This window comes from Cricetulus griseus, chromosome X, assembly GCF_003668045.3.
Source record: "Cricetulus griseus strain 17A/GY chromosome X, alternate assembly CriGri-PICRH-1.0, whole genome shotgun sequence".
NCBI classification, from domain to species: domain Eukaryota; kingdom Metazoa; phylum Chordata; class Mammalia; order Rodentia; family Cricetidae; genus Cricetulus; species Cricetulus griseus.
Window position 1 is genome coordinate 70484561 of NC_048604.1, and position 27877 is coordinate 70512437.

The 27877-nt window shown below is 46.6% G+C and overlaps 1 protein-coding gene across 1 annotated transcript; it reads right to left on the reverse strand.

Moving 5' to 3' along the window:
- Positions 1-1315: 1315 nt before the first annotated feature.
- Fam155b (family with sequence similarity 155 member B) lies at positions 1316-25315 on the reverse strand. The gene is given in 4 exon segments (XM_027431733.2): positions 1316-1701; positions 2097-2268; positions 24456-25039; positions 25042-25315. Coding segments are annotated over 4 exon segments (1416 nt in total).
- Positions 25316-27877: the final 2562 nt, after the last annotated feature.

A 27877-nucleotide genomic window follows, 5' to 3' on the forward strand; every position in this document is an offset into this window, starting at 1 on the left:
TCTCAGCCAGGGGTTAGCAGCAGCACATTGTCTCCAGGCAGAGTCCTCTTGCCAGTCTCTGAACTTTGTCCAGCAAGGGCAAAGAGTGGCTAGAGAAAGGGACCCATCAAAGGGTGAGGAGGAGTCCAGCTGTCCCTCAGTGGGACAATAGGCCACAAGGTCAGGGATGGGAAGGGATGAATACTCTTTGGTAGGCTGGGGATGGACACAGGTTGGGGTAAGGGAGGCTCATCTCTGGAGAGCTCTGGGGCAACAAACGCCCCCAGGTTCTCCTTCATGGAGGCCTGGGCTAGGACAAGATGGGGGAGTGTGGGGGACCCAGGCCAGGACTGACGCACTTGGGCTCAAGTCCCTCCTCCCTATGGAGATTGGAAATGAAAGGTCTCTGGCCACAAGGCCAAGATTTCCAGGGCAAGAGCAGCCCTAGGGAGTGTGTGCACCTTCTGTAAGATATGGCCCTCCAGACAGCGGCAGTCCAACCATGTGCCCTCAGCCTTCTAGGTTTTGGCTCCTGGGCTTTTCCCCCAGGGGTCTCCTTATGCACCTCATTCTGATTTGGGGGGCCGTTCTTGAGCTTCTCTCAACATGAATCACCCACCTCCCCAAAGCCAGGTAGCAGTAGTCCAACCATCTATCTCTTCAGGCTCTCTGTCCACCTCTCCTCTTTCGTCTTCCCGTCCCTATCTTTCTTCTCTTTTACTACCCATTCCATATCCAGCTCCAATCTCTCATTGCCTAGGGTGGTGGGGGCAGCTTAACTGGGGCACTTTCCTAGCTGCAGCCCTGTGGGCCTCATCCCCCACACTCAGGGTGTGCTGAAGTGGCAGGAGGGCAACCACACTGTCTGCCGTCACCTGTAGGGATATGGGCAGGAGGGAATTAAGGATCTTGGCAAGAAAAGGAATGTGGAGGGGGGAGATCTACTCCCCTGTGTGCCCCCAACATTCCCTGCAGGGTTGAGGCTGGGTAAGCAGCCTCCTCCCTGGGGTCAGGGCTCTTGTCAGGAGTGGGCAATTCCAGTCCCCACTCCTCCGCTTTTTTACTAAGCCCCATAGATTGGGCTTGGAAGGGGACACCTGCTGCTCCTATCTTTTTCTCCTGGGTGAGTTTTGCGGCTCCTCGTGGGCCCTCTGGCCATTCTGTTGGAGCCGCTTTTAGGGAAGGGGTAGATTGGGGGCAATATCCGATCCCCCATTTCAGCCCTACCCCCCATCTGGTTTTATACTTCCCATGGGAGGTGCTCCCCCCTCCCCACCTGGAGCAGGGCTGGAGCTGATGTCAGTATGTGGTGGAGGTTTGTCCTCCCTCACTGTTGTCACTCTTCCTGTGTCAAGCCCTCCTCTAGGGCAGGCAGTGTCTCCAGTCCCAGTCCCCCACCACCCTGGCTGCTGGAGAAGGACACCACGGTATGGAGGAGCATAAGAACAAGGACACAGAGCCGGATCCTGCTGGGACTGAGGCAGGAGCCCCCAGAGACCGGCAGCAGGGAGGGCTTGTTGCTGACACGGCTCGGGGGTTCATGGCGGGGGTGGTAGTGGTGGTACTGTTGGTGGTAGTGGTGGAAATAGGAATGGTGGAATTGCTGGTGGTGGGTTTGGGGGGGCTCAGATTCCTTGAACTTCTTCTTCTCCGACTCACAGGAGACCCACTGCACGTCACAGCACTTGGTTTCCGGCCGCTTTGGTGAAGTATCCAGCAACCCTGCCAAGGGATAAGGAAGGGGTGTGTGTTGGGGTGTGTTTAGGGGGCTGATGGCTCTGTCTTATCTGGAAAAGGTATGTTCAACGCTGAGGCTCAGGTAGCCCTCTCCAAGAAACCCTCCCTGCCAGCCCTCACATATTCCCTTCTAAGTTCCCTTCTCCCAATGACTAACCAGTTTCTCCAGAGTGATTTGTGGCTCAGCATGTTCTTTGTAGATATGGCCACTCTGGTCTTTTTGTCCTGTTCCGTTTGGCCGTAACTCAAACTGGGGACCTGACTGCCCACTCCTCTTACCACTCTCCTTGCCAGTGGCCTGACTCTCCTTGATGTCCTTCCTGTCTCCGTGCCCCTAACCTCTTTTACCTCTTCCCTCTTCCCCAGTGCCCTGATTTTACCTGTACAGATAAAGCCAGGGAGGCCTCCATATACCATTTCTTCATTGTCAGGGAGGATAAAGGGGCACCGGGTCTGCACCTCCAGGCAGTACTGCTTGCAGGGCACCCAGTGCTGGCATTCGTGCTGGGTCACACTGAAGTATTCTGAGCACAGCCAGGCCTTGTAGACAGCCTGTGGAGGAAAGGAAACAGCATCAGTGCTTGTGCCATGTGGGGGAGGGGTTCTTGTGTCTCTCTATGGGGCTAAGCCACCTTAACCCCAGAGTTTGGAGGAGGCCTTGTTGGAAGTGTCTACATCCTACCCTAGGATGTTCCATGTCAAAGCCAGGGCTCCCAATACATCATCATCGAAGATTTAGAACTGTTAGCCAAGATCACAAAATTAACCCTGTGTCAGAATGCAAGAAATGTTAACAATCATTTCATCCACCTCAATCATTTTATACTTGGTTCAAAGGGGCCTTTTGACTCCTCTGAGGTTACCTGTAAGTAATGAGGTAAATCTCAGTTCCACTCAACTTGATAAACATTTCCTTTGCTGATAGTGCTAAGCTTCTAAAGTCAAGAAAGAGATGAGAATAATTCATGTTCTACATCATTGGACTATTAAGGATTAAATAGTATGGTACATATGAAAATGTTTTGTAAACTCTAAAGGGCAATACAAATGTGAAGGGTTATTTTTAATAAAAACTGGAATCTGCCTTACCAGGCACACATGTGTCTTTGAGCTCTACTTAATCCTGGCTCTGTCTTGTTGGCTTCAGCCCTGGTTTGAAGCAGACATCTCAGACACTGCTCCATTGCTTTTGGAATCTTTCTTTGTGGTTTTGCTTCATCAGCGTACTTTCTTCCCTTCATCTAGCCCACCCCCATCCCAGGCACGGGTTCTAGTGAGAAAGTGCTCCTGCTGCATAACTTGTATCTCTTCAAGTTTATGGTTTCTCAGAAAAACCTGGGGCACTTGGGGACAGATAATTCTTTGTCTTGGGGGTTGTGGTGTGTATTGTAGGGTACTGAATAGCACCCCTGGCCTCTACATATTAGATACCATTAGCAATGTCTCCTCTCAAAGAATGTCCCCAGCCTTAGTCAAAAGTCTCCAGGAGAGGGGGAGCCAAAGCCACATCTTTTTGAAAGCCATCATAATCTCTCACCTGGATGACAGATGCCTCCCACCTCCACTTCTTCTTGTTCCATTTTACTGCATGAGAATAAGAGTGGAATCAAGCTGCTATCAAATTATGTTACTCTAGTGCTTCAGGCCTTTAGATGCATTTAGACTAAATGCCTAATGTCTAAGCACAGACTTCAAAGCCCTGCACACCTCTGCCCACCTCTCTCCAACCTCATTTTCTATCTCTCTTCAAACCCATCTTGATTCACAAAACAGCTTTTCTTTCTTTTTCTTGAACATGCCCTACTTATTTCTACATCCGGGCTTGGCACATGTGATCTCCTAGCTTGGAATGTTCTTCAACCCATCTTTGGTATACATGAGTCCTTCATATCTTTCAGGGCTCAGACTAAATATCACTTCTGGTGAGAGTGTCTCTTTCTCTACTCTCATCAGAGGACACAGCCCTAATTATTCTTAACTGTTTCTTCACCACAGATACTCCTTTTCCAGCATCCTTGTTTTAGTCTGTCAGCTCCACTAAACTGTGAGATACATATAAGATCATGAGTTTCTTTAGTAGCCATTGTGCATTCAGCATGATATGCATTTTCAAAATCTTACAACTGAATGAACAGGGTAAGTAAATGAGAGCAGGTCCCTTCTCTCATGAAAATTCCAATTTCATGAGCAGATATACCTTAGTCTGTTACATATGATTTATTCCACAACAAGGGTTGAATTATGGCTCATTGTGGCTAAGATAATATAAACTGGGAACAATTTCAATGAGGAGATAGCAATTGAGACTGGGCGCTATGAATGTGGTTCAATTAGTAGAGTTCTTGGATAGCATGCACAAAGCTTTTGGCTCAGTCCCTAGCATGTCATAAACTTGGTGTGGTACACTCTTGTAATTCCATCCTGTATTCAATCCCTAGAACTGTTTAAACTGGGTGTGGTGGTGTGTTATAATTCCCACATTTGGGAGGTGGAGGCAGAAGGATCAAGAGTTCAAGGTCATCTTTGTCTACATGGTGAGTTTAAGGCCAGCCAAAGATACATGAGCCCCTGTCTCAAACAAAGAGTCAAGATTAGTCTCAAAGAAGGACTTTTACAGATAGGATGTGACAATGAGCCAACAGTTTAAGCAAAGATATAGAGATGAATGAGTATACGTGGACTAAGAAAAGACAATGGCTTCATATGAAAGGCATGGAAAGGTGACTAAACTCTTGTCCATGACCATTATAAACAGTGCTCTACTGGATATCTTTGCACACATGTCTAATGCACACGTCTTCAGTTTTATTTATACGAATTCCTGAAGGTGAAACGACTGAGATGAAACATAGCTACAAAGGAGGGATAATGGAATCAAAGAACAATGAAAAAGAACAGGCAAGGGGAAAGGCAGGGAAAGAGCCGAAAGGGCAAAAGAGAGCAGTAAGAAAGGTGCTTAAGGGGTGAGAAGTGGCAGTGGGATAGGTAGTAAAAGAGAAGACGTGTAAGGAAGAGGGTAATAAAAAGTGGGGGTACATAGGATGAGAGATGATAGAAATCACTGGGGCAGGATAACAGTTGTGAAGATAGAACAGAAGGAGAGACGGAGGATGTACATGGGCTCCAGGGCTAAGAGGTGCATGTGAGAGAAGGGTAAGAGAGAGCAGGAGGACAAGCTCAGGTAGGGGCAGAAGGGATAATATGGAGGCAAGAGGGGGATGCTGAGAGAGGGAGTTAAGAAAGGGAGCAGCAAAAGACAGGAGCAAGAGAGCATGGGGATGCATAAACAAGGGCAAGAATAAATGAGAAAGATGCATGTTGAAAGGACTGACGATTCGATCAGGAAAAGGAGAAGCAGAATTGAGGCAGAAAAGAAAGTAGAATCTCAAGAGCCAAGGGCTTCAGCACCTAAGAACTCCCTTCACCTTCTTGGCCCCTAAGTGCCAAGATGTGTTTCTGTCCACAGCTACAGCCCCACTCTAGCAGCCAGGACCCAGAGCCCACCCCACTCTCTCCCCAAACTGTGTAATCAGCCCCCTGCTCTGTGCTCATCAGTGGAGCTGGGACTCAGAGGGCCATGGGAGAGTCTCCTTGGTTCTTCCAGTCCAGTGCTTCTGCTTCTAGATGAGGAGTTCCAGTGCCGATTCTGCTCTCCTCGCAGGCATTTGCAATTAGCTCAGTAACAAACTCTAGAGTCTGGGCACTCCCTTCATGTGAGAAGTGGGGGAGGGAGAAGGGATGGCCTGACAGTGGGAGTATGGCCTTTCTCCTTAATTAGCCGACCCCCCTTCAGTCCTCACACCCCCAGTTGGAGTCACCATGGCAACAAGTGGGTGAGCAGATTGCCTGGGGAGGACACCAGGCCTGTGGGTGGTGAGGCAGGAACAGGCAAGAAGCTAATGAGGGGAATAGAAGTAGAAGAGCCACAGTGAGCTCAGAGGTAATCTAATTCTTAAGCCCCACAGCTGGCCAGCTGAGCCACTGCTGGACCATATGCTTTTAGGTGGCCTGGGGCTTGTCTCAGGTGATAGGCTGGCTCACAGTGCTACCACCTGGCAATAAGCCCACCTTAGACTCTGAAACCCCGTTCCCAAGATCATCCTACATCCCTTGTCCTGTCTCATCAGTGTAATTGATGCCTGTGCCAGGTGGCTGGCTAGTTGGGCCTGTGACAGGTGGTGTGGGCACTCCTCTGGAAGAATAGGAAAGGGATAGAAGGGCTTGCTGAGGTGAGCATTGTAGAAAGAAGAGAAAGTGTCTTAGAACCAGGTAAAGAATGTTAGGAGACCTGTGGAGACCTTTTGCTCTCAGATTCTTAACTCTGGCTGTATACCAAGACCACTAGGTGATATATATATATATTATATATAATATATATATATGTGTGTGTGTGTGTGTGTGTGTGTGTGTGTGTGTGTGTGTGTGTGTGTATGTATGTATGTATGTACACCTGCCTGGTTCACATGGCATTCAGACCAACAAAGTCAGAATCCCTGCAGGCAGAACTCCACACATCTGTAATTGGAAAATGACCATAGGCAATTCTCATCATGCAGTCAGGGTTGAGAAAGTCAGTTTTTACCATTATATAGATGGAGAAACTGAGGCTTAAAAGGGGGAGAAGAACTTGAGTATAACCACATAAAATAATGGTAAAGCAAGTAACTTCAAACCTGGTTTCCTATTTCCAACTCCAGGAATTTTCCTACTGAAAAATCCTGTCAGCAACCGGATCCTCAACTAGGGTTCAGACACCAGGTGCCAGATTTGAGAAGACAGCTGAGAAGAACAAGGCCTATTCTAAAGTTTCAGAATCTTTAAACTCAAGTAGTGTCAGAAAAGGCCTCTCCATTATTCCCTGTTCTCTGAGTGGAACCATCCTAGATCCTTGAGGGAGCAGGGATGGGGACTAGGAGGTGCTTAGGAAACCAGTGCTCTCCTTTCCCCACCTCAGTAGGGCCACCACAGGTCTCTGGCTGCTATAGCCTAGTTGCTATGGGAACTGGGAGGGGAAGGAAACAGGGAATAACTAGAGGGAACACCAATTAACCCAAAAAAGAAGCTAGGGAGGCTGTCTAACCCCACCTCCTAGCTGGGCAACAGACCACCCCTCAAACAGGAAAGGTGAGACAAAGGGCATCCCCCACCCCTCCTGGGCTCTGCAATTGTCAGTTTAGGGAGGAGTGGAATGACCCAGCTAGCCTTACCCTCAGCTTATTGGCTTGTAGCCCTGTCCAGGGTATTTTAGTTCTACATTCCTCTAGAAAGAAAGGGTTGACTTCATAGAGGGCTGTGTAAATGCATAGTGACACCTAAAAGACAGAACTCAGGGCCAGAAGGTTTAGAGAGAGGAGGCCATTGGCAGTTCCTAGATTTGGGGTTGGAAAGCCCTCCTAGGGGAAAGTTTCAGTTATTTTTCCAACCAGGAAGCAAGCAGTTTCCTTCCCATCCAAATCTTCCCTATAGACCCTTTCTTCATGGCTGCTTATCTTCCTAATGTACCTGTGAGACTCTTGGCCAGGAGATGCAGCTGAAGTGCTTATAAAAGCAAAGCAGCAAGGAGGGCTGAGCTTAGGACAAAATCTACAGTCTGCAAAAGCCACAGGATGCAAGTTACCAGCCTAACTCCAGGTTTTACCCACAGGGAAACGAGGTCCTTAGAAAGGGAATGATTGACTTAGAGATGTGAGAGACATGCTGGCTACTAACTTGCCCTGCATCTATGAGCAAACCTCAAATTATGGGAGGGGCTCTACTGGGCAGGAGAAAGCACTCCTTTTCTACTCTGGACTCCAACAGAGTTGGATCAGAAGAGAGTAAGGTCAGTGTCAGAGCATGGATGTAATTCTGCAGATAGTAGTAGTCCGCTGGGATTGGTAAAGTCAGAATCAGATTAGAGGCATTACAGGCCAAATCCAGGTAACGACAGGGCTTTACTTAAGGGTCTATAAGCAACAGCTGTCCTCCTTCTTAGTATGAGCAGTTATGAGTCATAGTGGCCTACTCTGTCCTGAAGGAAAGGTCGGGGAGACATCTGGAGAGGTGGGTGAGAGCCTAAAGCTAGTACAGTCCAGGGGGTCCTCATACTTCCAAGCCTCTTAGACCATCTGCTCAAAGGCTACATGTGTTCAGTCTGGCCAAGGGTGGACTAAGGGAGTAGTATCTGTAATCTGGGGACAGTTCTGAAAGTGCCTAGATGAATAGGGCCAATTAGATGAGTGATGACAATTAGATGAGCAAAGGAGGAAAGTTCATAACTATTCCAGAACGGAAAGGGCTGTGAGAGTCATAATTCCACCACATTATCCATCCCAATATCACAGTAAAGTGCCATCCAGCTTCTAATTGTACACATTGTCAAAGAAGGCTCATTCTTTCAAAGGGCAGTCCATAGCTTCAGAGAAGTTCTTCCTCCTTAGGAGTTGAAAGAAATGCCTTTCTGTGACTTCACTCATGTATCTTACTAGCTCTTCTGGGGCCATATATAATATTCACAGTCCTGTTCCTCAGACAAACTCTTAGAATTTGTAAATTTCTCTGAATCTAGTCTCCTCATTCATTTGTTTATACAGTAAACACATTCTGAATACCTGAATTCCTGTCTCTATGACAGAATTTACAGATAAAGGGGTTGAGTCAGATAAGATTTCTGTCTTGAGCAAGGAAAACAACCATGTGGATTAATTAGTATAAGCTTCTGTGTGAAGCCTCATGTATTTGACACCATGGTAGGATAAAGGGAAGAATGATTAACTGTGTTTTGAAGGCCAGAGGACAGAAAACACACCTGCATGTGGGGAAGGCTTGAGTTAGGACTTGAAAAACTGTGTGTGTGGGGGTAAGACTCTCAGTGGGTGAAATAGAAATGGAATAAAGTACTCTTCAGGTAAAGGAATCAGCAGGCATAATAACTTGCAAGTAGGAAATAATGCTGGGTTCAGACAATGTAAGTAGTTAAGAATAATTAAACGGTGTGAACAAGAGGTTATGAAGGAACAGGGGATGCACAGGAAGAGCATGACCATATCAACATGCTTTAGATACTGGGGAGGAACTAGCATCCTTCCTATAGGCAGTTGAGAGCTTTTAATGAGCCAGAATAACTGCTTATTTAAATATGTTTATGCCTACCTGGTGGTGCAGGTCTGTAGTCCCTGCTACTTGGTAGGCTGAGGCAGGACTATCACAAATTTGAGCCAATCTGGGCAAATTAGTGTGACCCTGTTTTAGAGGGTTGGGGAGAGATTGCTTATACCTTTTGTAACTAACATTTCAGACTTTTGTCTACAAGTATGGAGTGTTACCATTAAAACTGGAGGCAGGAAGACAAGCTAGATTATTGCAAAAGTCTGAAGGAAGATACTATGAGGGTCTCAACTAAGACAGTATCAGCAGAATTTCAAGTTTCAGAGTACAAAAATAATACAAGTATTGAAATAATGTGGAGGTAATAATGGATCAATAGACTTTATGAGGGTAGGAACCTCCTGTAACAATGAGGTAGTACCCACATGATAATACACACCAAAGCAGTGAATGTGAAGACACAAATGTTAAGGTTTTTGGGAGACTTTTGGTGTCACGATGGTTATGAAAATGACCAAGTAAAATTGAAAATTTTCTTGCCTGAGAGAAAAAAAATTGGAAGGAAGGATTGGATTTGAGAAAAGATGTTAACAAAGTGAAACCAACAGGATTACTTATGGATGTGGAAAAGAGTGGAGGTAGAGGGGTGTAGGATAACTACCAGACTTCCAGATTATGTGGCAAGATGAATACCAATTTCATTTTATTTTTTAAAATTTGTTGTTTTGAGAAAGGGTCTCATGTACACCAATCTACACTCAAACTCACTAAGTAGCCAAGGTTGGCTTTCAAGTCTTCTGATCCTCTTTCCTCTACTTCATAGTTGCTGGGGTTAAAGGCATGTTCCACTACACCTGGCTGGCTTCTTTTATTAAGGAAACAAATGGGGGAGGGGTATATCTGAGAAGGAAGATGAAGTCAACTTGGGGCCATGTGACTTTGAGGTATATGTGGGTCTACTAGATAGAAACGTCAAGGATCCTAGCAAGTAGTTAGGAGTCAAACAAAGGGGATTGTTGCAAGGTCAAGTCTAGCCTTGTCTACATCGTGGATGAAAGGAAAATCTGGGCTACATGAGACTCTGTCTCAAAAAAAATTAAGTAAAAAAATAAAAAAATAAAAGATGAGAGTCTTTTTTTTTTTTTTTTTTTTTGGTTTTTCGAGACAGGGTTTCTCTGTGTAGCTTTGGAGCCTATCCTGGCACTCGCTCTGGAGACCAGGCTGGCCTCGAACTCACAGAGATCCACCTGTCTCTGCCTCCCAAGTGCTGGGATTAAAGGTGTGTGCCAGGTCTCCAAGTCATGGGGAGCTAAGGGTTAGTCATTAGGAACACTGTAGGACTATGCTTTCCTCTTTGAAGTTAGGCATGGTCATAAGCTTTACACAGTCAATCAAACATGACTTGAAATGATACAGATTACTTTGGAGGAGACAGTTTAAGGCTGACACATGTTTTGCCATATTCTTTCTTCTGCTTCTAACTGTGAAAGCAAAGTTGAGATAGATGATCCCTCTTCCTTATATGGTGATCATTATAAAGCTGTGCTTCATCCCTGCTGACCTGTCTTGGACATGAATCATGGCAAGAAATAACCATTTGCTGTATTAAGCGTCTGATATTTGATGGTTACTTTTATGACAGTGTAACTTAGGGCACCCTAGGTGATAAGGCAATATAGAAGCCAAGGAAGGAGACAAAGGGCTCCACAGTAGATTCCTGGCAAAACACTAACTTAATTTAAGTGCGGGTGGAGAAAAAATGAGACGAAGATGGAGGAGTGCTTTAAGACATGGAGGAGAGCTAGGGTGTAGCTTAGTGGTACAACAATGCAAAAAGCCCTGCTTTGAAGCTCTACAGCAATTAGAGGAAAAAAAGAAGAGACTGGCATTCTTTAAATTAAGAGAGGAAAGAATGTCAAAGACTTGGGGGGCGGTCAGCAGATAAGGATTTATGTAGGTGAGAACACATTCGTTTGGGTAATTAAGATACAGTCTCCTCACAGTAAGAACACTTTCAGTGGAGCAGCAGGGAAAGGAATCAGACTGTGGGAAAATGGAATGCAAGGAAAGAAAAATGGAGGTAAGTATGTGTATACAAAGCTTCCAAGAAGTCAAACATCCCCAGAATTTCCAACTATTTCAATGGATAGAGCCTTTAGTTCCCTCTTCTGTATGATCGTTCAGACACAAAAGACTGTTTTTTCCTGTAACTGAACACAGTACCCAGACACAGTTTATTGACACAAAGTGAAGTAGAACTATCAGCCTTCCTGTCCTAAAAACTGTTTCTGTTAATGTAGCCTGAGATACCAGTTGCTCTCTGGGGGACTATATCTTATTCTGCTGATAACACATTGTAGATGGAGAGGGGGAGACGCCTCAAATATAAGACCAAAGAGACAGCCTAATTCAAATTCCCAGGATAGAGTCCAAACTTTTCAATGAGATCTCTGTACAAATTCATCGCTAAGACTTTAGGCTCTTTGAGGACAGAGATCACGTCTTACATAGAAGTGCATTCTTTTCAGGGTCTCCTGATATATAGACTCAAGGATGTATGCACAAGAAGATGTTCACCAAGTACTGGAAAACCAAGCTCCCAGCAGCTAGTCCAGATTGAACAATGTGAAAAGCTCTATAAAGGGAAAAAATGAAAATAATGGGTTATGAATATATCTTCATGAACTGTTACAGTGAATGAAGAAATTTGGAATGCCTTAGCAAAATGTCAAAACAAACAAACAAACAAAAACAAAAAACAAAGGTTAAACAAGTGGCCATTGTTAACTCCGAGAAAGCAAGTTCACTAAGGATGAAATGCTAATTAGACAGTCTTACATTGCTAGATGTAAACAATAGTTTTGAAATTAATAATGTAAGTAAGTTAAACTGTTAGAACCAGAAATTTATATATACCAATATTGGTTGTATGAAGGGTGGGAAAGTGCACACATATGGTGCTACCAGTAGTAAGAGAGGCAAGTCTTCCTCTAACTAGATTTTTTAAAAAGTCAATAGATATTTAAAACAGAAAAAACAACCAAGAAATAACATATTGATGTGCCATTTAGAAACATGATGAAATATTAGCAAAACAACAACAAAACCAGTCAGAGGAATAGAAGTGTTTAACACTCAAGAGTGAGATCAAGGGTGAAACACAGGCTACTGTTTCAATGGCAAGCATTCATATTTATATATTATTAAAAAGACATACATGCGCAACTATACATATGGGGTGGACTTTTGTCTGTTTATATGTGTATGTACACACAGAAAAAATCAAGTAGTAGTAATATTAGCATAGCATTTAATAGTGTGGTGGTAAAATCAGAAGCAATCAGGAAAGTTTCAAGTGTTTAGCTCTGAAGAGCAAAACCAGGGGCAACTGGAAACATAGACAAATACATGTGCATATGTACAGCATGAAGGTAACTGAAAATCATGAACATGTATTACTTTGATAAAATGAAAAAATAAATAGAAAGAAATTCATCTGCAGTCCAGAACCTCAAAAACAGCAGAGCAAAATACCTAAGACTTCATATGACCAATTTTGCCAGACTAGGTCCACATGGCCCTTACCCAGAGGCCCTGGGTCATCTAATTCATCATGAGTGTCGGGGCTCCATCCAGGTGCACTTAACAAACTAAAGGAGCAAACAAGGAGTCTTATAGACAGAGAGAAGCTAAGATGGGAGGAGGGAAGCTTCTGAGGCTTTTCTGCACAGTGGTTGTGCTGGTCACCACTGGAATGACATTACTGTGTTATAAGCAACTACAGCTTCTTTGGCGTTGCACACATTCCTCTCTCCACAGGTCACCTTTTTTTTTTTCAGAAAGCCATCTTCACCATTACTTAGCTCCCATCCCTTGCTTCACCCCCCTCCTCCAGGTAGATGACAGGCTGGAAGATCAGAGAATTGGCCAAAGGTGACTACAGATATCCTTTTGCTACAATGTGAATCACAGACTTTGGGAGTGAGTCCTTTCTCTTTCTCCACCTCCCACCTAAACAGGTCTTTATGCACTTTCTAAAATGTCTCCAGTTGCTTTCTAGCTTCCAATTCCCACCCCCACCCCAGACACTTCACCCCCTCTTCAAACACTACCTTTTCCTCCTCAGCAGCCCACCTCAGTGTTAAGAATTTCAATTGGATATTAAGCAATCATTTGGACTAAACACATCTAATTAAGATGAGAAAATAGCTACCATTTATTAAGTGCTTACTATATGCCAGGCTCTATTCTAAGCATTTAATCCTGACATTTATTAACTCATTGATTACCCATAATCACCCCCAGAGGGAGAAACAAATCTTTACAGATAAGGACAGAGAGAACCGAAGAGTTTAAATAACTTATCCAAGGCTCAGAGCCAATGATAATCATAATGGTGGTTAGCATTTCTTGAACACCTTCTACCACAAAGACACTATAAGAAATTAGGGTGCTCTATGTCCTTCAAACCTCATAATGACCCTATTTCTTAGTTTTGAAGGTGAAAAAAGTGGGGTTCCAAGCAAGATTATAGAATACATTAAAAGCAAGTAAGTAAGGGTGGCTTGCCTCCAAGCTGGATGAGCAAGTTCAAACGCCAGGATCTACTTTGTGGAAGAAGATAACTGACTCCCAGAAGTTGCCCTTGGGTGCTGTTGGACGTGCAATCCCCATACACACAAATACATGTAATTTTAAAATGTAAAAAACATAATGCAATGAATGACACAACTACCATTCTACAGAGAGCATCTGTACTTCAGTCCTCAAGCTCTTATATGCCAGCCATACCATCCTGGGGACAGTCCCTTCAGTTTACCACCACTATCAAATCTTTTCACTCAATTTTCTTTTTGGTGTAATTTCAGGCCACACTGAGGAGAGATGTCTAGGCTTGGATAGAGTATGATTTTCCAAAATCAATCTATCCATCCCTCTTCCTATAGGAATAGTGTTTGCTTTGTAAGTGAAGGCAGGGAAAGAACATTTGGAATTACAAGTGATCATTTCCACTTCCTTATCAAAGCACTCCATTCAGACTGGAGATGTAGTTCAATGATAGAGCACTTGCCTAGCCAATGCAAAGCCAGAATTCATGCTCCAGCATTGCAAAGCAATAAACAAATAAACAAGAAACAAAACAAACTCCCCAAGTACTCCTTTCCCCTCTTTCCCTATACACATGCACAATTAGTTCAGAGCTGGATGCAGTCTCTAGTAGAAATGTTTTGTTGCCACTAGGGCAGGAGTTCTCCTGTCCCAAGTCCTACCATCTGAGGGCTTCTGGGAATCTGAAATAGCCTTGTCCTGGAAGACTCAAATGCCAGAGACTTGAAAAAGGGTGACATCTTATGCACCCTACATAATTGTTCCTTCCCCACAAATATTCTTCATCAAGAAGTCTTGGCTCCAACAAATGGGTAGTTAGTCAAAGCTTGGTTCTGGTTCTGGTTCTGGTTCTGCTTCTGCCTCTGCCAATAACTAGCTGTGTGAACTTAGACATACCACTAGATAGGAGCTGTGGCCACTAATTTCCTTATGACTATGAGACAAGTACTTCCCCCCCTAAGCTGCAACTTGAGTCCAAGAAGATGGTTGTTAACTAAGCAGCATGAATGGGAAGATGGGATCCAGCATCTTTTTCTCAAACAGACCTGCAGTGGAAATCCCAGGTGTGCCCTTGACAGCAATAAAAGCACAGGCAAGGTTGTTGACCTCCCTGACCTACCCCTTCCTGATAAACAAGCTGTATCCTGTGAAAACAACAGCAGCAGCAGCAGCAGCAGAAACAACAAAACCTACCCTGCCTCTCTGTAAATGATGTCTCTAAAACAAAAGTAGAAAGCTTTATCCATATGCACACTAGCACAGATTGAGTAGTAGTGCTGTCTGCCAACATGAAATTTCCAGCTCCAACTCCATGGGCTGGATGACTCCAAGTCATTTGACTCCTCTTCCATTGTAGTGTCCAGTGCAAAATGGGGACAGTATGTGTACATTTCACAAGGCCTGCGTAAGAATAAGTAAGATAAAGGATGTGACATTGAGTAGGATAGCACTTTTCCTTTTCATTTTCTCCTTTCAGCTCTAAGATCCAAGGAGCAAATTGTGAAAATCTGCCACAAATGTGATCAGAAAATGGCTAACATCATTAATCCATATGAAGGGGAACAAAGTATTAATAAAAACAGAAAACATGAGCTAACAATTCACAAACAAGTATTACAAATGACTTATAAACAAGAAAAACAAAGGAATGCCAATGAGAAGTTAACGCTAGGTCATCTGTCAAGTAAATTAGCCTCACATTTTGTTGAGGGTATAAACTAGAATAATACAGTAATTTGAAAGAGATTTAGTAATGTATGCCAGTAGCATTAAAAAGGTTAATACTGTGATTGTGTAAGTCTAGTTCCAAACTTCATTCTGCAGAGTGGATGTTTATACTTCCATCTGTATGCAAAACAAAGAAAGAGTCATTTTGTGTAGATGTTTATGTAAGCCTACAGAGAAGGAGAGAATATACACAAACTTGTTACAATCCATGACCTTAGGGCAGTAGAACTAGGAAAGACTGAATAGGAGGATTATTAATGTTCTCTTTATACATATCTGTATTATTAGATTTAATAAAATAAGCATGCATCATTTGTGATTCAAAATTCAGCAAAGAACAGGAATAAGAAAAAAGAATTAGGATAGCCTTTATTAGTAAAAATCACAGATCTGAAACAAAGATATCCATCACAGGATTACTTATAATTGTAAAAAGTTGGCAGTAATGTAAATATCTAACAGGACATGGCCTGTTAAATCAATTATGTAACTTGTGATAGAATATTATCCACTCATCAAGGATGGAGCTTATGAATATTTAAGTACATGGAAAGGTACTCAGAGTACCAGTAAGATAAAAAGACCTACAATAAAATATTAGGGAACCATGTAGTGGCACCAATATCGATATTATTAAAAGAACCCAGAAAATAACAAGTGTTAACAAAAATGTAGAGATTTGGATCCTTGCTCACTTCATTACTGGTATGTATGTAAAATGGTGCAGAATGCAAAATGTAAGAATGGAATGGAAAATGACATAGCTGCTATAGTGAACTGGGAGGCAATTACTCAAAAAATTAAATATAAGCTGGACAATGGTTCATGCCTGTAATGTCAGCACTTGAGGCTAAGGTAGGTAGATCATGAGTTCAAGGATAGTCTAGGCTACATAGCAAGACCCTGTCTCAAAAAAAAAAAATCTAGGGGAAGAAGGGAGGGAGAAGGGAACTGGGATTGTCATGTAATTCAATCTTGTTTGTAATTCAAATAAAAAAGTAAAAAAAAAAAACCAAATCAATAAAATTTCAGCATGGAATTGTTGTATGATCAAGTAATTCCTCTCCTAAATATACTCAAAAGAAGTGAAAATAAATACTCAAACAAATATTAGTAGAACAGTGTTCATAGCAAAATTTCTCACAATAGCCAAAATGTAAAATAGTTCAAATATCTACTAAGAAATGAATGAATAAACAAAATGTGGCATATGCACACAATGGAATATTAATCAGCCATATGAAGAAATGAAATACTGATGGATGCGAAAGCTCCGATGAACCTTAAAAACATCATATAATACATAAAATATAATAAGCCATACAAAAGGACAAATAATGTATGACTCCACTTCTGTGTGTTATCTAGAACAGTCAAGTTAAAAGATACAGAAAGTATATTGCTGGTTGCCAGGAAATAGAGTGAAGGAGAAATGGGGAGTTCTTGTTTAACTGGTGGAAAAAAATCTGTTTGGGAGAATTAAAATGCTTTAGAAATAGTAATGAAATGGAAATGTACTCAATACCACTGAATTATACACTTAAAATGGTAAGTTCTGTTATATATACTTTATAACAATGAAAAACTTCTAAATGGGACTGGAGAGATGGCTTAGAGGTAGGGAGCATGGACTGCTCTTCCAGTGGACCCAGGTTCAATTCCCAGCACCCACATGGCAGGTCACAACTGTCTATAACTCCAGTTCTGGGAGATCTGACACCTTCACACCAATGAACATAAAGTTAAATAAACAAATAAAAAGAAAACCCTCCTAAATGTCTCTAGGTCCCTTTTCTCTACTAAATTTCTAGTTCCCAAAGGTTCTCAAAGACATCATTTTTTAATAATCAAGGAAAAATATGTTTTTTGAAGAATTAACTCGAGTTGAACACTAAACAGACATACTTCACCTTTCACAAATTAGCTGGGTTGACATGCTATCTGCTTCAAACCACAAGACAGGAAACATGGGTAACATTCACACTACCACATGCCCTCTCTCAGAGAGAATGTTATTGGGCCACGTCCTCCTTTCTGTTTCAAGGCAAAGATGAGGCATCTAAGACTGGGGACTCAAAAACTACTGGCATGGGAACTAGACATCTAAATTCTAGGCCAGGTTGCATCTGGCTTTTAGGTGACAAGATCTCACTGCATTTGTCTTCCCTTTGGTTCTACCAGTTAGCAGTGTGTGCTGGGGATGGGGCGAGGCTTTGGCAGGGTTAGGCCTGTGTAGGGCACCTTCTCCTTTTCTGCTCTGGCTGATACTTCCAGTAGACTTAGACTGAGACTGAGACTGAGAAAATAACAGAAATACATTTTCTCAAGACATGAGGAGCCATGCTCTTCCCTTCTTTGTTGCTAAGCCTACAGACCAGGAAGGCACAAACCTCCCTTCTTATCATCTTTCTGTCACTGTCTGAAAAGGACACCTCAGTGATTGTTACTGGATCTTTTTTTAAATCGAAGTTTAATTCATTTTTTGAGAATTTCCTAATTCCTCCCATGTTACCCCCTACTACCTCTCAAGTTCATGACTTCTTTAATTATTACTGTCACATATTATATTCACATAGAAAACTGTTAAGTCCATTTAATATTGTTCATATGTTTATGTGTTTAAGACCACTTGGGATTGAATAAGCTATCATGTAGAACTATAGGCAAAAAATAGCGGCCAAGAGATGGAGAATCTGTTGCTAGATCTTAAGGACAAGAAACAAATACCTTGAACAAAGAGGTTGCTAGTGAGCCCTTACTCTGAATCTGAGCTACTCCAGGGGCTTCCCTAAGTTGCCAATAGGTTCTGCTGAGCCAGCCCAATTTCTCACCACAGTCTATTCATAGCTAGCAGGGCATTGCCTCCAACAGCTGGCAGAGAATAATTACATCTTCTTTATACATCTGTGCACTGGGGAAAGAATGAGGCAGGCTTGTAACCCAGGTCCCTGTCCTGTGTAACTTAGAGGGGTCATTTCTTCTTGCTGAACCCCCGCCATTACATTTGTAAAACGGGGATAATAATGGTCCTTTCTTGCTAGAAACATTGTCAAGATTGAGTTAATAGACACACACACACACACACACACACACACACACACACACACACACACACACACACACACACCTACCTACCTCCTAGGTTCTCAAAAGTTTGGTTGGGTTTTTTTCCCCTTCCTTTTCTTATCCCTTTCTTTTTTGGAGCCAGCTGGACTCATCTTTTGGCCCAAAAACTTGTGGCTCAGATTCCAGATCCCATTTCCAGAATCCATTTGAGCAAGAACTTTGGCTGTGGCAACCCTTCTCATTCTGTAGTAACTCCTTCTCCCCACAGGCCTAGCCCACTTGGTACCCTTGATCTTCCCTCTAAAATCCTGCCTGACTCAAGGTCTCATAAATTCAGACTTCTCTGATCTCTCTCTTCTACCCATGAAGAAAACACTGATCTGTCATTCCTCAAATAGACCCTGGTCTGTAGCCCTATAACCACAGAGATGCAGGCATAACTATTTTCCAGGGTCCTACCTGACCATTGTTGGAGAAGTGTTTGTGGGCCCCCAGATTTTGCAGAGTTCTCAGAAGGAGGGGTGGCTCCTAGTATTCAGCACACACCTGCAGCTGGCATGCCAAATGACTGACAGGAGCTGAGAGTCAAGGTGGTTGGCCACTCTTGTGGCCAACTGCAGGTAAACAGCCTTGGAGTATGGTGATGACAGAAGACCTGCTCAACAGGGAAGTTTTTCTAAGACAAACCCTGACCCCTGAGTCTCAGGTGTTTGCCTACATTCCCAGCCACACCTAGAAAAGTGAGTTTACTCTTTCTCTGAAGTACTAATATGTACAGAAGGCACCAGTACACATTCACATAGTTTTGGAGCACACTCTCAGCCTTTTGATGTGTTCAGAGATTCTTGGCTCTCTTTTTATCTTGGCTCCACCCACTTCTTATCTTTCCTCACCCCCACCTCCACCATGTTCAGCAGACACTTCTGGCCAGAAGAATATTGGGTGGGAGGTTGATGGTCTCCTCTCCTCCCTCTTTCCTACCTACAACCCCATCTTCAGGAGATACCAGTACATCCTTCTTGGAGGTTTTTGTTGCTATAGTGACTATAGTAGTCAGGACACCAGCTTGTGGGAAGGATGGGAAGTAGCCATGAAGACTGGGGGAATGTGTGTGCCTATGTGTGTCTATGTATATGAGTGCTTGCGAATGTCTGTATATGTCTGCCCTTGGTAGTCTGGAGAAAGAGGAGAAAAAAGATAAGAAAGATCAGAGAAGGAGAGGAGGGAGGAGGAAAGGGGCAAAAGAGAAGATTGGAAGATGAGAGACAATCAGGGCAAGAAGAGAGATAGGGGTCAGGGAGGTGAAGTGTGAGTAGAGTGTGAGGGATGTGAGGGGCAAGGGGATATGGAGGTGTCAAGGGCAAGAAGTATGGTACCAAGGAAATGAAGCAGGGGAGGCAGAGAATGGTATGACATCTGCAGTAAAGGTTGGGATGGTTGGGCAGATGGAGATAGATGGGGAGTGGCATGGGAACGTTCAACTGGTGGAGATGAACAAAGTGAGGCAGGAAGTAATCAGGCCAGGAAGACTAGAAGTAACTTTTGGGAGAAGCAGAGGTGTGTAGACACATGGTTGAGGGTTAGAGAGTGTGGTATGAGATGTGGTTTTGGAAGGGTATAAGGTCATAAAACACTGCCCAGTTAGTGCTCCCTGAAATATGATGGGGATGTTGAGCATGGACTACAATGTAGGAAGACTACGGGATTGGAGTAGATGGAATGGGTCAGGATGTAGGTCAAGGATCTAGAGAGATATTTTTCAACAAGTGACTGCTTTATTATTCCCTGCTTTAATTCATTATGTCCTTGTCCTAGCTGTAAGCATTGCCTCTTCTCTGTGCCTGCTCTTGGATTCTGGGTTTCTGACCTTTCCTAGAACATCAAGCGTATAGTCCTTAGTGAGGATGAGATGAACTGCTGTAGATCTGGAGGCCCTTCCCCTAGGGCCAGCTTTGCTGTGATTCCCAGGAGGCTGCTTATTGACTGCTTCCCGTTTCCTCTGCCTCCGAACAGGGACCAGGGCATTCTTTCTAGCTTTAAGAGTTCTGGGCCAGAAAGAACAACTGGGTGACAACAAGAACCACCATTCAACTTAAGACTCCTGCCCTTTGCCCAGTACTTCAAGCCCCTTGCTTTTAGTGCCCATTGTCTCCAGTGTTAGCCCGAGAGTCCTGCTTGGCAGAGAAGCTGTGGCAGGTGGGAGGAGAGAAGGCAGTGAGGCAGAAACAGCTGCCAGCCGGAGTGGAGGAAGAGCAGAGCCCCAGTGGGTTTGGGCAGAAGGCAAGGTGCTGGCTTTGGCAGCCCCCATCATCTCCCTCTGTGGGGGTGTTGAAGCCAAACCTTCCTCCTTAGCCTCTCCTATCCAATGCTACTGATGAGGGAGCAGGATCTGCTCTAATGTCTTATCTCTGGACTGAAGCAGATCCCTGAGGTTACCTGATACAATTCCTTCCTCCACGACAATACAGCCCTAGAGTCATCTCCACGGCATTTTCACCCAGCAGTCCACTTGTATTAGTCCAGATACTTCCTGGGGACAGGAGCTCTAAGGCAGTCTGTTCTTTCTTTGCAACAAAAACCAGAAAGGAGAGCCTCTGATGTGATAAGACTAAATGCTGTTACAGACTTCTCATTAAAATGGAACTTGTGGGGCTTTTCTGATGAATGAGCCCCATTTGACAGACAAAAAAAGTGAGGACCAGAGACTTGAGGTTCATAGGTTCAATGTTACACTTCTAAGAAGTGAAATATAGGTTGGGATGCAGGACTTTCTGTGAAGTCTCTTGGGGCCAATCAAGATATGCAGCTTTTATACAAGGACAATCCTTTTGAGATGAGAAATCTGAGGCCATATTTTCCCGAGTCCCCTCTTCTCCAAGTCAAACTCCTTTAACTGTCTCGAGGGAATTCAGGTTCTAGCCTCCTTCTCAACCTCATTAGTTGATACATCCCAGTATCAAACATGCAGGCTGTCAGGTGGGTGTCAGTCTGGAGTGGATCTGCACTATCTCCTCCTTCCTCAACTAGCTGATTAGTGCAGCTAATGGCTGCCAAAAGAGCTGACGCTGTCCCTCCTCTTGGGCCTCTCGGCCTTCTTTAGAGGAATAGCTGTGAGAAAAGAAGCCAGAGTTTGCTCCCATGCCCTCATTCTCCTCACTCACCCTGAGTGTTCTGAATTGAGAGGAGGAAAGACACAGAAGTGGGAGAGGCAATCAGCAGCAGGCAGGGGCATGGCAAGATTAGGAGGATGAAGATCTGGGAGGGGATTTGTATGGTAACTCTTGGCAAGGCCAAGGGAGTGATAGAGTGTGTATGTGTGGAGTAGGGGATTCATGGGGAATTGAGGAAGGCCCTCGGACCTAGGAGAGGCCAGTATGGGGATGGGCATTGGCCCGGGTTAGCCTCATCTCTCTGCTGTGCGAGAGGAAGTCAGTCGCACATTAAGGAAATGTTGCAGTTGGTACTAAATTGGGAGGTGTCACAGGCAGCAGTGAGGACAGGTATGATTCGTGGGGCCCTGTGTGTCCCAAAACAGGGGCAGACATCTCAGAGGCAGAGAATGGGGTTTCTAGAGCCACACAGGAAGAATCTGACAGAGGAACTTAGAACAAGGGCCCTGGGGATAGGGGGGTCACCTGACTCAAGAACCAGTCTCCAGACTTGGTTTACAGACATGGGAGAAACCTCCTCATCCTCCTAGGACTTCAGACTCTCACTTATGAGGATTCTGGGTGTGGGGCATTATCTCCATGGGATCCCAACTGAGGTGTGGGCTGACAAGAAGGGCTCTGAGCTTAGGGGAAGGCTTAGTATGGGTGAAGAAGGCCTGTGAGAAAGTGGGGTGAGTGACCCAGGAAACGGGGCTTCAAGAAGGGGATCAGAGCTGCCTTTCTCTTTCATGTCATCAGAAAATTGGATTAAAGACTATAGGTTTGGGCCTCAGCTGAAGGAGAAAGCTTTGGAAGAGGTAGAAAACACAGAGGAACCAAGGAGCTGCCACAGCCCTGCTGCCAGCATAAGACAGTAAGAGCAAGAGAGCTCACTTGCTGCTGGAGATGAGGCAACAGGAGCAAGGGCCTGAGGCCTTGGCAAAAGCAAGGGATTAGCATGAGGACAAGGAGCTAGAGTACTGGAATTCCTGCTCACTGTTGAGGGCAAAATGTATGATTCCTGTGTATCTCAGTTTCCTCATCTGTAAATGGAGGTAATCTAGGCAGTGGTACTCTCATAACATACATAAGTGACTGAGACTCCTAAATTACATCTATGCCAGATGTTAAATTCTTACTATAAAATGCTACTAGCCATGCATTTCCATTTAAATCTCACAAAACCCTCAGGACTTGGGCCAGGAAAGGATATTTTCCTCTTTTACAAACGAGGAAATGAAAGATTAGAGGAAGTAAAGTAACGTGCCCAAGAGCAAACTGCTAACCAGTCCTCGACAGAAGTGATGAGACCTCTACAATGAGGAAGAACCACCACCTTCTCGTACATAAAACTGCTTTGTATCAGCAACCAGAGGGACTTTAATTTAGTGTGAAGTCAGAAGGAGCTTGGATCCAACTATAACATGGAGAAAACCCCATAGAAAAGTTGTGCCATGGTTTTCATTCATTCTGGAGATCGAAACAGAATCTTTGTGGCTATAGGCTTGGAAAGATATGGATATTCTTTATTCTGTCTGCTAGGGAACAATGCCTCTCTGCTCTCACTGAGGGTATGTCTGTGGCAGGCAATTGGAGTATGTGTCTGTAGCCCTGCATGACAAAAATGTGTCTTTCTTCATGTGACTGTATGCATGTCTCTGACAACACAGGGAGATGTATGTGACATGGTACCTGCTTCTTCAGCACTGTTTATGAAAGTGACAACCTCTCTGTTTCTCTGTATGACTTTGTCTGGAGTAGTGCTGGTGGTGCATGGCTGTATATGTTTGTCTATCTGTCTGTACACCTTTAAGAAGTGGAACATCTCATTTGGTAGTGTGAGTGAGGCAGTGAGTCAGCTGAGACTGAGCGAGGCGGGAGGAGACTGCTAGGTTACGAGAATAGGAAAAGGGAGAAGGAGAAAGTGAAGTCAGGATCAAGGAGCTACTCCTTCCCTCCCCAGTCCTCCACCCCAAACCCCTAAGGGGCCCACAGAGAACAGCAGAACCTTGCAGAAGTCCACAGGAGCGATGCTTGCCGGAAATGCTTGCTACCCCTTCTCAAAGCCTTGAAGGGAGATGATCCTAGCCTAGGAGGGAACTGCCTTACCTTCAGCTGGTGACCCCCAGCTCCAGGATGTGTGAGACCCACTTGGTCTCATTGTCACTTGACCCTTTTGACCTTGCTGTTCTCTTTCTTCCCCAAAGCAGGCCACCTGGCCAGGCAGGGAAAACAGGGAAGCAGCTTCAGGCCCCAAATGTGCATAGTCCCACCTACCTACTATACAGAAAAACCCGACCGAGGGGCAAGAAATTTCTCAACATCCAGTTCTTCCCCAGGAAGGTCCCTTCTGCAGTTATCTACCCTCTGGTTTCCTCTGGATGCTCATCCCTAGCAGCCAGAAAGCCAGATTTTCCTGTCACCACCCAGGAGCACTAGGAGTTTTGTGATGCACCATCCTTCCATGGCCCTTCCACAAGCTGACGATAAGCTCTATTCCCCCAGCATTCTCTCATCAGAAGACAGAAGCCTACAGGTTCCCGGTTAAGAGAAGACAGGCATGCCTGGGCTCCCCTGCCTAGGATCTGGCCAGACATCTCAGGTCATATAAGGTCAACAGCGTGTTATACCCTGTCACCAGGCATGGCCTGGCTTCTCATCCACTGGCAGGAACCAAAGGGTGAGGATTATGTAGTCAAATATTCTTCCTCCTGGTGAACACCCCGCTCCTCCGCAGCCTGTCCCAGGGTTAATGCTAGTCCAGGAGTGGGGTTCTGGCCAACCAGGGTGTTGGAGACTGGGGAGCACAATCTCTCTCGCTACCACTTTGCTAGTCCAGGGCCCCGATCCCGCCCCATGCAGGAAGCCATGCACCAGGAAGCTCCAGCCTTAAAATGTTCAAACCTTAAATTCAAATAAGTTGCCCCGAATCCCTGCGGGTTCCTCTCTAGGGTGGGGTTCGGGGTGACACTTAACAGAGCTACACTGGGAATGGTTGGAGTGGTGTATAGAGAGGGAGACCTTTATTTTTTTCCTGGTCCCGCTGCCACAGAAGCTGCCTCTGGCCAGGCAGCTATTGTGGCATGGGTCGCCAATCCCTACCTTGCAGCCTTTCGTGCAGGACCGGATAGAGTACTCTTCTGCCTGCAAGTATTTATGCAGCACGAGGTCGAACTCGTCATATTTTTCCTGAGCATGTCGGTCCAGTCGCTGGTACGCCTCTATGCAGTTGCTACATGCCTCCCAGGTCCCGGAGCCTGGGCTGGCCACTACAGCCAGCAGGTCCCCCAGCAGGGTGTCCAGACTGCAGTCCAGGCTGTCTGGGCGGTCCATGCCAAGCAGCAAGTCCCAGACCGTGTAGGTGTCGCAAAAGGAGAGAGTGAAGTTCCGAAAGTGGCCTTTGAGCAAGTTTTTTTTGGCGGAGGGGAACTCGGCTGGGGTGCGGGAAGGGGAGTCAGGGGGCCGCAGAGGGGGAGCCGGGGTGGTCGGTTCAAAAAGACTCTGCAAATATTCCAATTTGGTGCAAGCTGCGTCCAGCCCCGTGGGCTCGGGGACGCCGCCGCAGACCGGCCCGGGGCCGGCGGCGGGGGCGGCTTTGGTCAGGTTGCTGTATCGCGGGCTGCAGGTGCCCGAGGACGCACTGGACTCGCCGGGCGACGGCGGCGGCAGCAGTGGCACCGCGCGAGCGGCACCGGCTGCCGGTTGCGGCCGGCCCCCCAGGGCGGCCGCATGGTGCTACTCAGCTCTCTGGCCCGGGGCCGGGCCCCCGCACACAGCCACAGATGGTCAGCGAGCAGCACGGTGAAGAAGAGCAGGGACGCCAGGGACAGTCGCCATCGCTGCGCCCGCTCAGAATCGGCGCAAGGTTTGTCGCTCGGCCTGGGAGCCCAGCAGCAGCAGCAGCAGCAGATAGTCAGCGCGGCAGCGTCTTTCCCGGGCCACATCCAAGCGCCCCTGAACATATTTCAGGGGGGTCCGGGCTGGAGGGAGTAGACAGGCGCGAGGCCGGACGGCCGTCTCAGGAGGGCGGGCTGCGCACCGCTCCGCGCTCCTCAGCGCCGTCCAGGCTCTACCTCGGGGGCTGCATGGCGAGGCAGGCCAACCGGCCCGGGGCCCCGCTCAGGCCGGAGTCGCGGGGCGCTCTCGGGCCGTCCCTGCGCCCCTCCCGCGCTCCCTCGCTGGCAGCCGGGCGCCGCCGCCCGGCCCGCTAGGCGCAGCCCGGCGTCCCGGGGGGGCGGTGCGGGCACTGGGGCGGTGGCGGCTGCGGCGGCGGCGCCGCACTCCTCATAGTGTCGGGCCCCTCAGCTGCCCTGGGCTCCGCGCCACTTCACTCCGTGCCCCCGGCCCCCCAGCTCGCACTCTGTTCCGGCCGTCTCGGCTGAGCGCTGCTCTGCGCCCCTCAGCGCCGCCGTGCGGGCCCCGCCGCGCTCCGCTCTGCTCCACTCCGCTCCCCTCGCCCGCGCCGCTCCTCTCCCGCCCGTCTGCCCGCTCGGTGCAGCTCCCTGCCTCTCTCGCGCTCTCCTAGGCCGGCCGGCCGGTTCGCGGCCGGCCCTTCGGGTTTCGCCTGTGCGCTGGCCGTCCGCCGGGGCCGGTCCCGGGCCGGCTCTGCTCTGGCTCCGCACCCGCGGCTCCCGGAGTTCCGGCTCGGGCGGGCCACCTGGCTCCCCGCAGCGCCACAGACGCCGGACGCGGACGCCCGGCTTTACTTAGTGCGCCTCTCGCTTCCGCCTCTGGTTCGCACCGCTGTGGCGGCCGCCCAAAGGCATGGCCCCTTGGCTCCCGCTGGCCATGCCCCCTCAGTCTGTCGCCATCTTCCGCTGTGCGGAGAACACCTTGAGAGCCCGTGTGCGAGTGTGTTTGGGGGGGAGCAGGGCGGAGAAAGAGGCACCGGGAGGAGGAGGGAACGGGACTGGGGCCCCGACTGCGCCTGCGCCTCAGGACTCCCCCCTCCCCAACCCCAGCCCCCCCGGCCGCAGCCTGTGCTGTTTGGGGATGTTTCCAGTCCACCCCCAACTCCATTCACTTCAGCGCCTCCGTTCATCCGACCGCTCCCCGCGTGCACACGCCACACGCTGAGTCCCAGGCCTGGCGCTCCCCTTCCCCCCACCAAGCCGGCGCCCGCCTCCCTCCCCAGGACCGCCCCTTGCTCCCCCCCGAGGGCTAGGGGACTTCTGAGGGTGATTCAAAGAAGCAGGGGGCATCTCCTTAGGTTCTTGCTATGTCTCTGGGTAACGTTGCCCTCGTCCTCAAGACTAGGCGACACTGAAGCCGGTTGCCGATCGGTCGGTCCGGAGTCCCTAACTCCACTGACGCCCTCACTGTCCTGCCTGAGGCCAAGACTGCCCTGGTGCTGAAGGACAGCTCCCAGTTTAGCTGCAGAAGAGTACTGAGCTAGGAGTGCGTCCTGAAGCAGGCAAGGCAGTGCACTAAGACCGGTAGTAGTGGTGGGGTGTCGGGTTTTGGGTTTTTTGTTTTTTTTCCCCCTTAAGAAGATTTTCAGCAGCCTCCCCCAAAACCCCGTCCTAGCTTCATGGCTCCCCCTACAGGCTGCTGAGAATAGCTGAGCGCCAGAGTTAGGGAAGCTGCGCCGGGTGGAACCATGTGCTCGGGGCTCATAGAGTCACATGGCTCTAGGAACTCGGACATAGGAATGTCCTGCCGCGCTACTAACCTTGTTTGGACTTCACAAAAATCTCAGATCTCCTGTGGTCTGCTTCCTTTTTTCATTCCCTTTCGGCTGTAACTCTCTCTTGTAGTTTTTAAGGGATCACTGCAACAGAGATTTGCTACTAACCATAACAATGGAGCAAAGAGCCTTTACTGAACAGCATACAACTTGCTAGATTCTGCACTTGGCACTTTAACTCGCTTTACTCTTCTAATCTTAACAATCGTATGAGATGGATGTTAATGTCGTCTTCATTTGCATAAGAGGAAGCTGAAGGTTACTGCCTAAGACAACCGGTGCATCATAGACAGAAACCCAGGGAGTCTGGCCCTAGACCGCCCTAATTCTCCAAGAAGGCCAGAGAAAGATGGAGGGGTAGAAGACCCAGACGGGCAGCAAATGGCAGTTCTCCAAATAAGAAAATGAAGACTTATATATTGGCAAGTGGAATTCATGGACAGAGTTGGGTTCAATCAATACTTCTAAAACTGACCATGCTTTGTCCTCATCTTGGCAACATGAGGGCATGCCAAAGGGCCAAATGGGATGGGTGGGAACTGTCAGCACTGTTCAGAGACAAACTGCCAAGCATGCTTGGAAATCTTCTCAGTGGAGGTTGGGGGTGGAGCTGGTTCCTAAATAACTAGCTGAATTGGGTGGGTGAGTGAGAAGGTTATTTCAAATAAAAGAAATGAGAAAAATAAAGGAAATGTCAGGTATGTGTGTGAGTGTGATAGCTTAGACTTTAGAGACAAAGTAAAACAAGGTATGGCAAAATGAAAAAAACTCGTCGGACATTCAGGAGATCTATTCATTCATTATATTTAAGCACTTACTGGACCTATGTAGGATGCTG